The 13,731-nt window shown below is 32.9% G+C and overlaps 1 protein-coding gene across 1 annotated transcript in view; it reads right to left on the reverse strand.

Moving 5' to 3' along the window:
- Nucleotides 1–13,731, reverse strand: part of Dhc93AB (Dynein heavy chain at 93AB) — a 202,564-nt gene that overhangs the window by 18,459 nt on the left and 170,374 nt on the right. The window contains 8 exon segments of the mRNA XM_085821370.1: nucleotides 43–194; nucleotides 1,848–2,087; nucleotides 2,351–2,627; nucleotides 2,845–3,041; nucleotides 3,251–3,376; nucleotides 8,661–8,831; nucleotides 11,405–11,710; nucleotides 13,372–13,576. Coding sequence (XP_085677496.1) covers nucleotides 43–194; nucleotides 1,848–2,087; nucleotides 2,351–2,627; nucleotides 2,845–3,041; nucleotides 3,251–3,376; nucleotides 8,661–8,831; nucleotides 11,405–11,710; nucleotides 13,372–13,576 — 1,674 coding nt within the window.

Here is a 13,731-nt window from a genome sequence, read left to right on the forward strand (position 1 = left end):
CAAGCTCTGTTGATATTTCAGTAAAAATATATTAGCAAGTACCTTATAACAAGATCACTATCATTAAATGGATATGGATAATTCCAACCTTGAGAACCGAATTTTTTCCTTTCTGTTAACACAGCATGAAAGTAGCATAAAGTGAAAAGAAGACTCTTGAACTCTCCTTCTCTCGAACTTGAATCAAAAGTTTCCTACAGGGAAAAATGACAAATATGTAATTATAAATAAGTAAATCATCAAATATTTAAATATGATATCGTTAATTTTAAATAATACTCATCTTAAATTATTTGGCGTTCGAGTTAACCGAAATACGTTTAGATATTATTCCGTGGGACCTAAGAAACATGAAAATCTTTGCCCATTTTTTCATTTTCTAGAAACCAAGAAAAAACTCTTGGATTCTCTAGAGCTTTAATTTCGTTTAATTTAATAATAATGAAACTTTTAATTTCTTTCAAAAATTTTAATCGCAGTATTCTTTTTTCAGGAATCAAAAAAGAATTTTAATTATTAGAATCTTAAATTCATTCTTTATTCATAATCTTATGTAAAAGATACGGAAAATCTTTTCTTGTGCTTCTTTCTTTAGGAGTAAAAAGATAACTTATTATTTAGAACAATATTTTCCATTTTGAAACTCAGTAGTATCTTCTTAGTTTTCAGTTAGAAGTTAAATCGCAGAACTGTAGCTGCACTTGCAAACTTACTTAAATGAAGAAAATTAATTCCTGAGATGTGTTCACGGATTTTTAATATATTAGAAAAATCTCAAAATCGCATCTCATAATATTTCTTTAGCATGTTCACGTTAATATATGATTTATTATGCTTGAGTTTTTTGTTCCTTCTCAGTTTCTACTAGAAATATTTGCTTCCTCTTTTATCGTCAGCACGGCTTAATTAATTTACGATTTCCCTCTTCGTAAGTAAATACAAATCACTTTATTTTGTAAAGTCCAAAGAAGGCATTTCTTCTTAGGTAGATAAGCTTTGAAATTCTTTACCTTAATTTATTTTAATAATCACGTATCTGGTGAAAAATCAGGTTTCATTGCAAATTGCAACATCGATATCGGCACTTAAAACGTTTTTGATACAGAAGTGCGAGATGCCCCAAAATAAAAGGAATCTAAAGCAAATAAAGAACCCACGAATTGTATGACGATATTGTATATACAAGTAAACGAAAGACAAAAGATTATTTACGGGAGTTCTTCCATCTCTGCATGTGCTGCTGAAAATACCAGCTGTCATGGCCGAATCAAAGTTTGGCCGAATGAATCACGTTCAGTGCAACTTGCTGCAATTTGCTCAATGGATATTGGTGATATCCATCGAGATATCCGTTGCTTATATAATGTTCCAGTAAAGTGTCCGGGAATTGTTCTGGTAATGAAAATAGCAACCGGATAGATAAGGTAACTATCCGGTTACCTATAATTGTGGAGGCCATAAATCCTTCGAGACAGTTCTGTCAGATGTGAAAACTGAGTCCATGTTTTCAATGAGGCCTGCACTGTTCTTCCCCGTTGAATACATTAACGCTTTTCGATTACTTTTCTGCCATGTCCTTTTCAATTTATGTTGGGCTACACTATATATTCCATCCTACTGTGAGATGCCTTTCCTGGCATAGTAAAAGTCACCATCTCACAGTATATGCTACTTACCAAAGGCATTAATAGGTTAAACAATTAATGTAAAAATTGTCACATTATTTTCAGTATCATCTGCAGTATTATGATCTGCAATGGCAGCATTTTCTGGTAATTTATCCCAAAGATGTTACAAATAGAACAAGTTGCTACTGATTTCATGAGAACGTTTGTAATAAAATCTACCTGCGAAAAATTATCCAGGGCTTTGTGAAGGTTCGCTTGCATGCCTTTAGGTGGCTCATTTGTAACTTTAAGACAGGATTCTAATACCCCCGGAGGTATGGGTTGTGCCTCTGGACCTTCGTCCACTTCCGGTGGATTGGCACTGAGGAAAAGACGGAAATGTTCATGCACAGGAATGGTTTGCATCTCTTCTAGCTTTTTCTCGAGTCTGTGGAGCCATGCTTTTGCCAAATGAATGTTCTATATATAAATGAGTGAAGATTAAAATTAGCACGTAGGTTTTAAAGAATCTTCAAGATTACCGTAAAATTTAACTTTACATTTAATCTTAAAAGCAAAGGTAGTATTCATTGTATTGCATTATGTAGCGGAAAATGCAAAATTAGAAAGAATCATACCTGTCAACACAAAATTTGTAATACTTGAAAATACGAAAGCATTAAATAAAATTATTTTAGTATTTTATTTCGAGGTGCAAAAACGCATAAATTGGTCAAGCTTACTTGAAGTACCACCCAATGCCCCTCGACGGCAGAAGTATCCATCGTTTGCTCTGCAATACTTTCTTGACCCTGACCGAGAGATACATTCTGGAAATTTCCGTTAACAGAGCTGATGTTTCTTCTTGCACCACATGCCTCAAGATCGTGCAAAGGATCAACACCTGGACTAAGGATGAAGAGAATTGGAGTTTTGGCATCGCATTCTTTTAGAACACTGTCTAAATCGAAGCTACGACAATTGACGAAACCTGGCCCTAGTATTTCAGAAATAAAATCCCTGCAACGAAAACCATTTCTGTAATTTAATGTTGTACTCTTAAATTCGACTGAAAGTTTATTTTACGGAATATGAAGTCAAATTTCATGCATTATATGCTCAAAATATCATCTCAAGATTTTAGTTTAATTATATGTCATATAATACAACATACGCATTGCTAAAATTGCTGTATGACAGTAAACTGGTAAAACAAATAATAACAATTAGTTCATACCTTATAGCATATACTACTCTATCAGGCCTCAAGCAACGAAGAATGCATAGCTTATGGAAAGGAGTCGATCGGTTTTTCCATTCTTGCGGTAGAGCTTCTTTTTCTGGAAATTCGGAATCAAGAAATTTTTTCCATCGCTTGGGCGATGCCTCCATATCTCTATCCAGACTTTGGAATTCATCCAGAGATGATAAGACCTGAGGGAAACGATATTGTAGCACCCAAAAAACAATCTTTTGTGTAAATTAATGAGATGAAATGTATTCTCAAAATACTTTAAATTAAATTAGTTTTTCACTGAGTAAATAATATCTAAAAATCTTCATGTTAGAGATTTTAGTTCTTGATATTTTCTTCGATTCTAAAAATCGTTTTCCTAAAAGGTGGAAAAGAGAATCCTACTAACCCTAATGGCAGCCCAGGCTTGTGCATTCATAAATTCCACCGGACTTTCAAGATTCGACTCTTCTAAAGTCTGATGCAGCAGAAACTCCGTGACATCAGTGGGGATTTTGTCCCGTAGTCGTAAGATCTGTAAGCAAATTTTTACTTAACATTGAGGAAGTGATAAGAATTTAAAGATACAATATATTGATTAAAGTTAGTAATGACTGCTGGAAACTTTCCAGTTCGCGTTAACGAAACCATTTATCTTGTGAAACACGATTTATAATGTTTATTTCATATTGAAAAACAAATTTCTTTTGAAAAGAAATAAGTTGCAGCATGAATTTTCTGTTCATTGGAGATTGATATAACCATGAAAAATGTTCATGCTTTTTTTCATGTTCGCCGTTTCCTCATTCACTACTTCATTTTTAATTGTAATGTGATTATTATTTCCAAGGAAACCTTCATCACATTTCTAAGGCATTTAAAGACAAAAACACATTTTTAAAGGTAGACATGGATATTAGTTTAATCTTTTTAGAAGCAATATGTAATATGGACAATGATTTATTAATCAATATTATCATAGATAAAATTCAATGCCTATCACTATTCAAGATGGAAAATTATTAACTACTCAATTTTGCTATAGATTTCCAAGCTGTATACTTAAGAGTTTATAAAATTATTCTAGTTGCTCAAAATGAAATCTAGACCTGGAGTATTCCGACTCGCACAAAAATGAGATATGAATAGAATTAAAGGAATTAATCTATCTCCAAGGGAAAAGGCTTAGTAGAATGAGTATCATATTATTCCTTTATTTTTGAATTTATGTTTAATTACTGACAGGGTTTAATATTTTGTTCTCTTTCAAAAGTTTTTGCTATTAATTTTATTTAATTAATTACCCTGATAGTGTTTTGTAACATTTGTTTACTTCATATATTAATACGGTATTAAAAAATAACAAATACTTAAAATACGTTTTTTTAACCTGAGCAAAGTTAAAGCCATTTTCTTCAGAAATTTTGCGAGAACATTTTTATATCTGAAATATGTATATATATTTTTCAGATCACCTAAACTTCCAACGTTTCTCTGGTAAACGCAGTCTTTAATAATGCTCAAGGCTAAAAGGTTTAGTTTAATCATTAATGCGAACAGTCTATTGGATATCCACTTCCAACGCATAATCTGAGAAGCATACTGGTTCGACAGCAAGTGTTACACTGATGGGACATGATTACAACGAACAACAAAGTATAACGAAACAAACCTTATAGAGATTTAATAGATCTACTAAATTTTAATATAAGGAAATATACCGGGGAGATTTTTCACTATAAATTGTTACAAAGATACTTCTCGAGATGACCCTTCCTATCACGAGCACCTCTGAAAGTGACTATGATTTCTGAAAGCATTGATACTGAACACTGTCTTTCTAATACGACCACTTCAAGAAAAAATTGAAATCGTCTAAAACCATGAGTAGGTATCTCATAGGCATTTCACTATACTTTAAGCCCGCAGATCATCAGTTTTAAGCTCAAATAGTTAAATAGGAAATTCGCTATTTCAGGCTATACTTGTATGTGTTTACAAAGGCTCTTTCCGTTAGATCAGAGGTGGCCAACCTTTTCGGAAGGAGCGCCACTATTTGAAAAAAAAAAAAAAATGCGTGCCACTTCCTAATTTTTCAATGTACTAAAAATATAAAAAGGTGAAAAAATGTTATTTATCGGATGATTTTAGGATTTTTAAGCAATTAGCACACTTTTTCATGTAAATCTGAGTAATGGACATTAAAAAAATAGTATAATAAAGTATAGTATAATAAAAAATATATTTGTTTTTTATTATACTACACTTTATTATACTATTTTTCTTTATTATACTATAATTTATTATAATAAAAATCATATCTACAACTAGGGTTTTATTGTTAATAAACATTTTTAAAGGTTCAGTTAGTTAGGTTACGTATATCGAAAAAAAAAAAAAAAAAAAGCCTTTGAGGTGTACCTCTAATTGAAGAGATATCTTCCTGAGCAAAATTATATATTGCTACCTTATTTATCAAAACGTTAAAGAGGGGCCGCTAGGGAGCTCAAGGGTTTGAAGTTTCTCAAATAATAACAACTTTGAGGTTTATGAAATAATAAAATCGTTTAAAGGCTTTTCTTCCTGAACAAAATGGTATAGTACAACTTATATTTACAAAATATTGAAAAGGGGATCCTAGGTGCCCGACAGTCGAAAGCGTGTGGCGGGGGGTTCCTGGTATTATAGCAGGAAGTATGCATTTTTATATATTTTCTGAAGCATAAAATATAATAATTTCAAAAATGTAACTTTAATTTCTCAGTTGTTTCCAAGTGTCTCATTTGTTAACATTTTTTTATCTTCCTGAGTTGCATTTCCTTGCAACATTATACTACTTCAGTCAGAGCATGATACGGATTACTCATGCAGTGTTATATTTGCTAAATATTTTGATAAACTAATGATATTGAATTTAAATCATTTTCAAAAGCTTTTTAAACATGTTTTACATAAGTGTGTTCTACTGGGTGGCATTATTAAAGTGCCTAAAAACATAAATTTTATGCCTAAAATTTTAAATTTGTAGAGAAATTTTAGAATTTTTGACTTCAGATTTACATAACTATATTCAAGCACCCATTCCTATAGACACACATCAAAAGTACACAAAACTAAATTAAAAAAAAACAAATAATGTCTTAGAGGGGCAGTGGTATACCGGCCCTCAAAATTCAGAATTTCAGTCTAGACGTTTTTTGAAGTCACAATTGTGAGTTCCTAGAGTCCATAAGTTACAATTCACGCAAAATTTTACTCCGATTTAAATTCTTTTATATGCCTGGAAAGGTTAACTGAAGTTCAAGCCTCATCCGGTATAAACTCTCATTTTCGTTACTTGCTGCACTTCGCTATGATATTTTTTCTTTCTTGCAACTAATAATAAATATGTTTCTACAACTGAAATGTGCTTTTCATGTTCTCAGTTTGGATTACCTGTTAATGATGTAATAAATTTAGATTCTGCTTTAATATTTTCTCTTCGCCAGTTAGATGAAAAACAAATTAACTGTGCGTTCCTTCAACATGATTTTGAGATAGAGTGTATGTTTACTTCATCAGAACGCATAAAACATATCGAGATAAGCTGTTAAGAATAAAAAATTAAAAGAGAAAGAACTTGTTGCCATTGGATATCGGGAAATCCAAAGCCTGTCTTCGAAAAGCGCAACAAAACTAGTATATAGTTATGTACTGAGCGTTTGAAAAACAAAAGCAAGAACAGGCCCTAGCTTCGAAAATAAATACTCAGTTGAGAAATTAAACAATAATAACTATCAACTATGAAAATACAAACTAGAAATGATTCTGAAAAAGAGAAACGTATGGGATTTAAACGCAAATAATACATCAAAAGAAATCACAGCTGAGTGGATAGAGTGGCAACTTAACAAGCACAAGCTGCCGTGAGTCTACTCATAGATGGCAATCAAGTCGTACAGATAAGATAAAAAAAATAGCCAGAGAAATATGGAATGAATTAAAGAAAATTCACGAAAGAAAAAATATCTCCCCAACAAACTTTACCTTCTCAGAACACTGTGCAAGTTAAAAGCAGAAAACGAATACAAGATCGAAGAAAAACGCTCGAGATCATAAACGAACTGTGAATCTGGGGAAAAATAAAATATTACATTTAGATCAGACTTTCAGAAAAAACTGAATTTTGATAGTAAGTGTCTGCCTGTGTATACTAGTAACTTGTCTGCCTGTTTATCTTATGCATAGTTTCCATACAATTCGTTCTACTTACTAAGTTACTAGTTTGATACTAGTATAAATGCAGCATTATTGACTTAGCACACTATTTGATTCGTACTGTTATCACTGATTTTCATTTGTGAAATGCTTAACGATGCTAAGAAAATTTATCTGCCACATTGCTTCATGACATAAAAGTTGTCAAGGCTTAGCATTTTAAAGAGTACATTTGGGATCATGAGTATATTTTGCTTGTTATTTCGCTGCAGCTGAGCAGCTTACGGCAGTGAGGAATACGCCAAGATTTGGTAACTTGAAAAGCTATCTGGTCTTTATGGTGCTTTGTCATTATGATTATGGGTGGCACTATTCAGTATCAAAGGAATAAAGAAGAACCATTTCTTTAATTACTTTGCATTTCATCTGCTGGGTTTCTACTTGGTACCTCTTAAAAGGTGATAAGTCTGTCGTTAGGAGCTTGCTGAAATATATGGACAATTCACGAAATATAGTCGTGTGCAAAACTAAAGCAACAAATTCATTTTTCAATTTTATAATTGATGCGATTAGAGCAATGAAAAGCCAACTCAATATAAAGGTAATGATTATACAGATATCAGCATCATGACGTCAGGGCCACAAAACGCGAGAAGTCAGCAGGCGGAGTACGAGGCAACTTAAAAAGAAGAAAGGAAAGCGCGTTTCCAAGCATTCATCTCTAAATGAAAGTAGATTGTACGTGAGTTACAAGAAAACATCAGGATGCCTTTGCACGTAGGGTAGTACAAAGGCTTTGACGGGTGTAGTTCCTGTTTATTGTCCAAGTGTCCAGGTGTTTTATGAGCTTGGAAATCTTCCACAGGACATGTACAGTTGTAAAAAAGGGGATGTATGGAGAGGGGTTATGATGAACAGTCAGACAGAGCTCATCATTTTTTACAGTGTTTCATACCAGAGATAGTTACAATGATGAAGTTATCCTTTTCCACGTGCGTCCTTTCCTCCCGGCTTCGTTTTCATAGATGATAATGCACGGTCACACAGGACTCAGGCTGTTGAGAAGCTCCTGGAAAGTAGAGATTTCCACTGAATGGATTGGCCAGCTTACTGCCCTGATATAAATTTCACTTAATATGTATGGGACACTTGAAAATGTAAGGACATGTATGGAGACGTCTGGAGGCACGATTTTAGCCTCCAGAGAACAATAGACAACTGAAATAGACGCTCCATGAAGAATGGGAACTCTCACAACAAGAACTGTTAGATAATCTGGTGCTGAGTCTTTATAGACGGTGCAATGTAACCATTGTAGTTAGTGGAAGTCGTACTAAAGCTTGTTGTTCTCCCTTTTGGCCAGGCAGTTTTTTGTATCAACGCCATTCTGCCAATAAAGCGTTTTTCGGTTCGTTCCATACTGTATGCGTCTTATTCATGTTTTTGCTACTATTCTCGTCCTTTGAGTACTACATTATACGTCTGCGGTATGGATTTTGTGATTTCCAGTTGATTTTGTGCGGAATTACGGCCAAAATCAGAAAAGTTGCTTACGTTTCGCACACTAAGATCTGGTCAAAGGAAAGAGTTAGAATGAAAAAATACTAAAAATAGAAGACTACCTGAAATGTCAAGTGAGCTGCCAGGACTATCTTGTCATTTTCGAAGAGACCACGACTCACATAATTGAAAATAGCAAACGTAACGTCATCAACTAAGGCTTTCACTCTGATCTCAACATTTTCTGACGCTTGGCAACGATCGATGGCTTTATGGAAGACTTCTTTGATCGCCTACAAAAAAGAACGTAATTTGTCAAATACCGAACTCTGGGCTTTATGCGTGGTTTACTTAAAACAAGTAAAGCGTAAGCTAAATATAAATGCTACTTTCTAGTTTATTGGTTAATATTTAATTAATTATAAAAAGATTATAGCCATCGCACTTTTACAAATAAGTTGGTATTATTTATATTTTCATATATGAAAATACGTTCGGCTATTAAAATAAATCTCAATCAATTTTTAACGTTCTCGATTTTATCACGAATGTATTGTTACAGTTTAGTAATTGCAAAATATCTCATCATTATTTATACTTGAAATTTAATTGACTAATACAAGATTTTAATTGTTATCTTTATTCACTGTCCGCGTCTTTTCTATAAAGCTGAAATTATGCAAAGGAAATCATGAGATAATCGTTTTAAGATGAGAACTTTTCAATATATTACTAAAAGGATATTTCCTTAAAAGACATATTCAGTAAAATCTGGCTAAAAACATTAAGGCGTGCTCGATTAATGAAGAGTTTAAAATGATCAGGAGTATACTTAAAGGAAAATCATGTCTTAATTGGAAGTAACTTAAAAAAAAATGTCTCTTGCGACGAAATGAACATTGCTACTTACAAACCAGTCTTTAAGACAGCTCCACGTGCCGATTTAGTTAATATAGCTAAATATCTAGGCAAGTATATGACTTACAGTAGAAATGGCTTCATTAATAGGTGTTCATCCCCAGATTTATTTCTAAATTATCCACGAACAGATGCGAATTCATTAAATTATAAAAGCAACATAATTAACCAATTTTTTAATATTATAAAAGCAATCTTAAAATGAAAAAAATCAGGTAAAGTGTAGACTAAGAGTTAATAATGAGATACGAGTCACCAAATAAAAAAAAACAATTAAAATTTTTTCTCATCCCTGTCCATAAAGATTAAATATATTTTCGTCTCATCAAATATTTGAATTAGTACGTTTGTGAAATTATTTGTAGCTTTCAATTAGTTAACTTCACTTTTATATGGAAAAATTATGAGTCCTTTATTCATAATGTATCCCGTTTCTCCTAACAGTTTGTATCGCTTCGAGGTAAAATAAATGAGAATGCAGTATAATATAAATTCAGCAAAACCATGTTTATAGAAACTTATTTAATGTTCGAGTTTCGCATTGAATGAAGGAAATATTTCTCACTTTTGTAGTTTCGAGTTTCAGGTAAGATATGGACATTTGTATTAGAAGCTTTTTTTCAATTAGTACGAGCATGTAAAAGTAACCAGCTATCTTCTTAAAACATTGATATTAAGCAGCATGATTTTAGAATTTTTCCGCAGTGCATAAGGCAATATCGAGTCAATGCTATGACAATATTCAACCATTCCCCTTCCCCACTATTCTTTATCTACCGGTTCTGTTCTACAATATCAAGGCAAAAGTTAAATGACGCTTCTAGCTTAAGGTTAATAATAAAGAATTTTATGGGAGAACTATAATTAAAATCATATTCATTTTAATTTTAAGTATCTTTGATTAAAATGCTATTACTACAATTCTTTAAAATACACCTTTTGTTTATAAAATATCAACAAGCAAGTTGAAGAAAACTAGGAAATTTTCCGCCTTAGAGGAACGGATATTTTATGCAAATAAATGATAGTATTTAATATCTACGTAGAAATAAAACGATACTGTTACAAAATGTACAGGCGCGGTAAGATGGCTTCCCCACAAAGCAGTTTTAGGGTTGCCACATTTGACGACAAAATTGGCGCTATCCCATGGACTGACGGAGAACCTTCTGGAACGAATTCTTACTGGTTTAGCCCAGAATGTTCTCGAACACCAGTGAAAAGCTATATAAACTCTGCTGCTACGCGGAGAGTTAGTTACGAGTGTGCGTCTCTGATCGAGTGAGTGTGTCTCGTCTAGCGAGTCAATCCCTGCGGAGTCGATCGAGTTGACAGCCGGGCAGCGAGTGCGGAGTGGGTCGTCGAGTGCATCGAACTCTTAGTGTATCGCGGGTAGTGCATCGTCGAGAGAGCGTGTTAAGCTCCAGGAACGACTGAACCGAATCGTCGGGAGCTGTGCTCTGCGTGTCGTCGAGTGCATCGCGAGTTGTAGCGTGGAGAGTCTCGAGAGTACGTGGAGTTCCGAGAACGATGGAGCAGAGTCGGAAGCTGTACTCTGGATCTTTGCAGTGAAGCTGTCTCTACTGTGATAGCCTGATAACCTGAAGGCTGTGTCGCTGATTGTGTCAGCGTGTTTATAGTAGTTTTTCAACGACTGTAACGTGATTTTGGAGCTGTCCTGAGAATATTGGTAAATAAAGTGTGTTTCGATACTTCATCAAGTGTCGTCGTTATTCACTCCAAATCTACAAACCCCGTAGAAGGAAGAAAATAACGTAACAACTGGTGTCAGAAGTAAGAAAAGAAAAAAAAAAAAAAAAAAAACAATACTAAAAACGATTAATTTTACATGGAGTTGCAATAAAAAAAACTATTATCAACAATGTACTGTTCCATAGAAAAAAATCTATGTGTATTTTATTAGATAATGGTATTGAAAATTGATTACCTTCAAAGAAAATAAATACATAGAGCTAAGGGTGGAGAGATCTTGCACCACGAAATATACAAGTGCAGCCCTATCAGCGACATCCCGATATATTTCTCGCGCAGCGTTGATCTCGGCTTCCGTACGTTGACTTTCCAAAGATTTCTCTTGGATTTCGGCTGCCATCGCTTTCGTCGATTCTAGACTTTCCACCAAAGTGACATCACCTACAAGGTTCCCTTCAGCTTGTGAAAGTCGGGATAGAAGACTTTCTTCTAAAGACTTTAAAGTTATGGCAAACTCATTCTGTTCTTTAGTCAATTGAGCCTGCAGCAGACAGAAAGTAAATTCAGTGGATTACTCATATTTATCGAAATTGATTTTATATTTTATAATCTATGGAAAAACAATAGGAATCTATAATAATATTATTATTTTCTTTCTTAGGAATAGTCTAATAGTAATCGAAGCGTATAATTTTTCTGATTCTGAAAATGTTCATAAAGAGAACATCTTTGCAATGTCCGCGTCAACGCAAAGGATATTTTTATGTTGAGATATAAAGACATGTTTTAAGGTACTTAATAGCTCCAAAAGAAGAAATAATATAGAATAAAATTTATAGCTGACTTAATATACCCAAATTAAAAAAGAGATTTAGTTATAAGCACATGTATGGAAAATGAACGCATACAAATTGAAGTCTAACTTTTTATTTGGGGAAAGGTTCTTCTTTAATGAATGACGTTTTACTTAAATGAAGAATATATATTATTAAATTTAAAAGTCTTGTTGTTTGTAAATAGATTATATATGTGATTTATCAAGTTTGGTACAATCAAATTAAATGGGTTAGTAGAAATAGCCTACCCCCTGCGTATAAGGCAGAACACATTATGTTATTTTGGGGCTCTTTACTTTCATTATTCTGTAAATTTTTAACACAGATCTCTAGTCATGCTGAATGAGTAAACGTGTATTTATTTTATAAGTCTCTAACGAAAATTAAAATTATAAATATTATGTGGAAAGAAAAGTTGTGAATTTGAAATTTAAATTAATTGAAATCCTTCAATTTTGGATTGGCGTGGATTTAAAAAATCAATAACAATCCAAAGATAAATTTTACTTGAATTTATATTAAATGCAAGCTTTTATAAATATGAAAATATCTGATTTCGAGGAATGTTTGAATGATAACGCTTTGCTCATAATTACGAAAACATTTAGCGGAAACCTAAGAACGACAGGAAACTCTGAATTACCGCAATTACTAGAATGAGGATATAATAAGCTTGTTTTGTAATTAATTCTATCTGAGTTATTTATAGCTGGGAAAATGAAACTGGTAAGTTCCGCACTGAGAAATATTATTTGAGAGCTTATCATATAAAGAATTCAAGGGGCATTTCTAGCAGTTTCCTCAAGAAAGTGTTTGGCTATTGGTACTTCAATGTAAATCAATAAAAAGGAAAATAAATAGACGTATATTGCATTTTTACATAGTTTATTTTCTCTCTAACTAAAGGGTCATATCACAGAAAGTTTCATTTAGTCCTTCCGTTTACATTTCCTATTTAGAGCTAGCCTAACAAGCCGTTTGTTACGTTATCAGAAGCTAGCGATGCAGCTATAAACAATGTCAGTTATTTCATTAATAGATTACATTAATAGATAATATAAATAATTAATAGATAATATAAACAATGTCAGTTATTTCATTAATAGATTACATTAATAGATATTAATAACATTAATAGATGTCATGAGGCATTGTGTAAGCACTGGAAAGCTTAAGAATTAATCTACTCGCTAATTAAACGACGGGGGATGTAACTTTACGCATTTCAAAATTTTGATTAATTTTAAGCTAAACAATTAACCTGCTTATAATTTATATTTATATAGTCACACATGTATTACATGGAAATTTTGTAAAAGTTATTACTATATTCTAGTTTATTTTAAAATTTAGATTAAATGTATACCTTTGATTGTTCCAAATCGGGTCTTTCTTTGGAGACGACCTCAGCCAGCAACTGATCCGCCAAGCCTTCTGGAGTAACTCCGAAATTAATTATTGTTGTCTGAGCTTGTATTTCTGGTCCAAACCGTGGATTACTAAGCTTGGTATGAAGAATGAGGCGAAAGTCGGGATGAAAGGGTATTTCTTTTGTTCCTAGCTTGATGGCTCTGAAATTTTAAAAGTATGAAGTTGGATGCACAAGTGTTCAAAAGAGATGGTTGCAAGCCTTATTCCTGCAAATATTGAACTTAAAAACATATTCCCAATTTCAAAGACTCTCAAGCGGGGAAGAGAATTTCATGAAACGGATTTCAACGCATTA

Source organism: Stegodyphus dumicola, chromosome 7 (genome assembly GCF_044657685.1).
Source record: "Stegodyphus dumicola isolate Sdum_Otavi_A_Nest chromosome 7, ASM4465768v1".
NCBI classification, from domain to species: Eukaryota; Metazoa; Arthropoda; class Arachnida; order Araneae; family Eresidae; genus Stegodyphus; species Stegodyphus dumicola.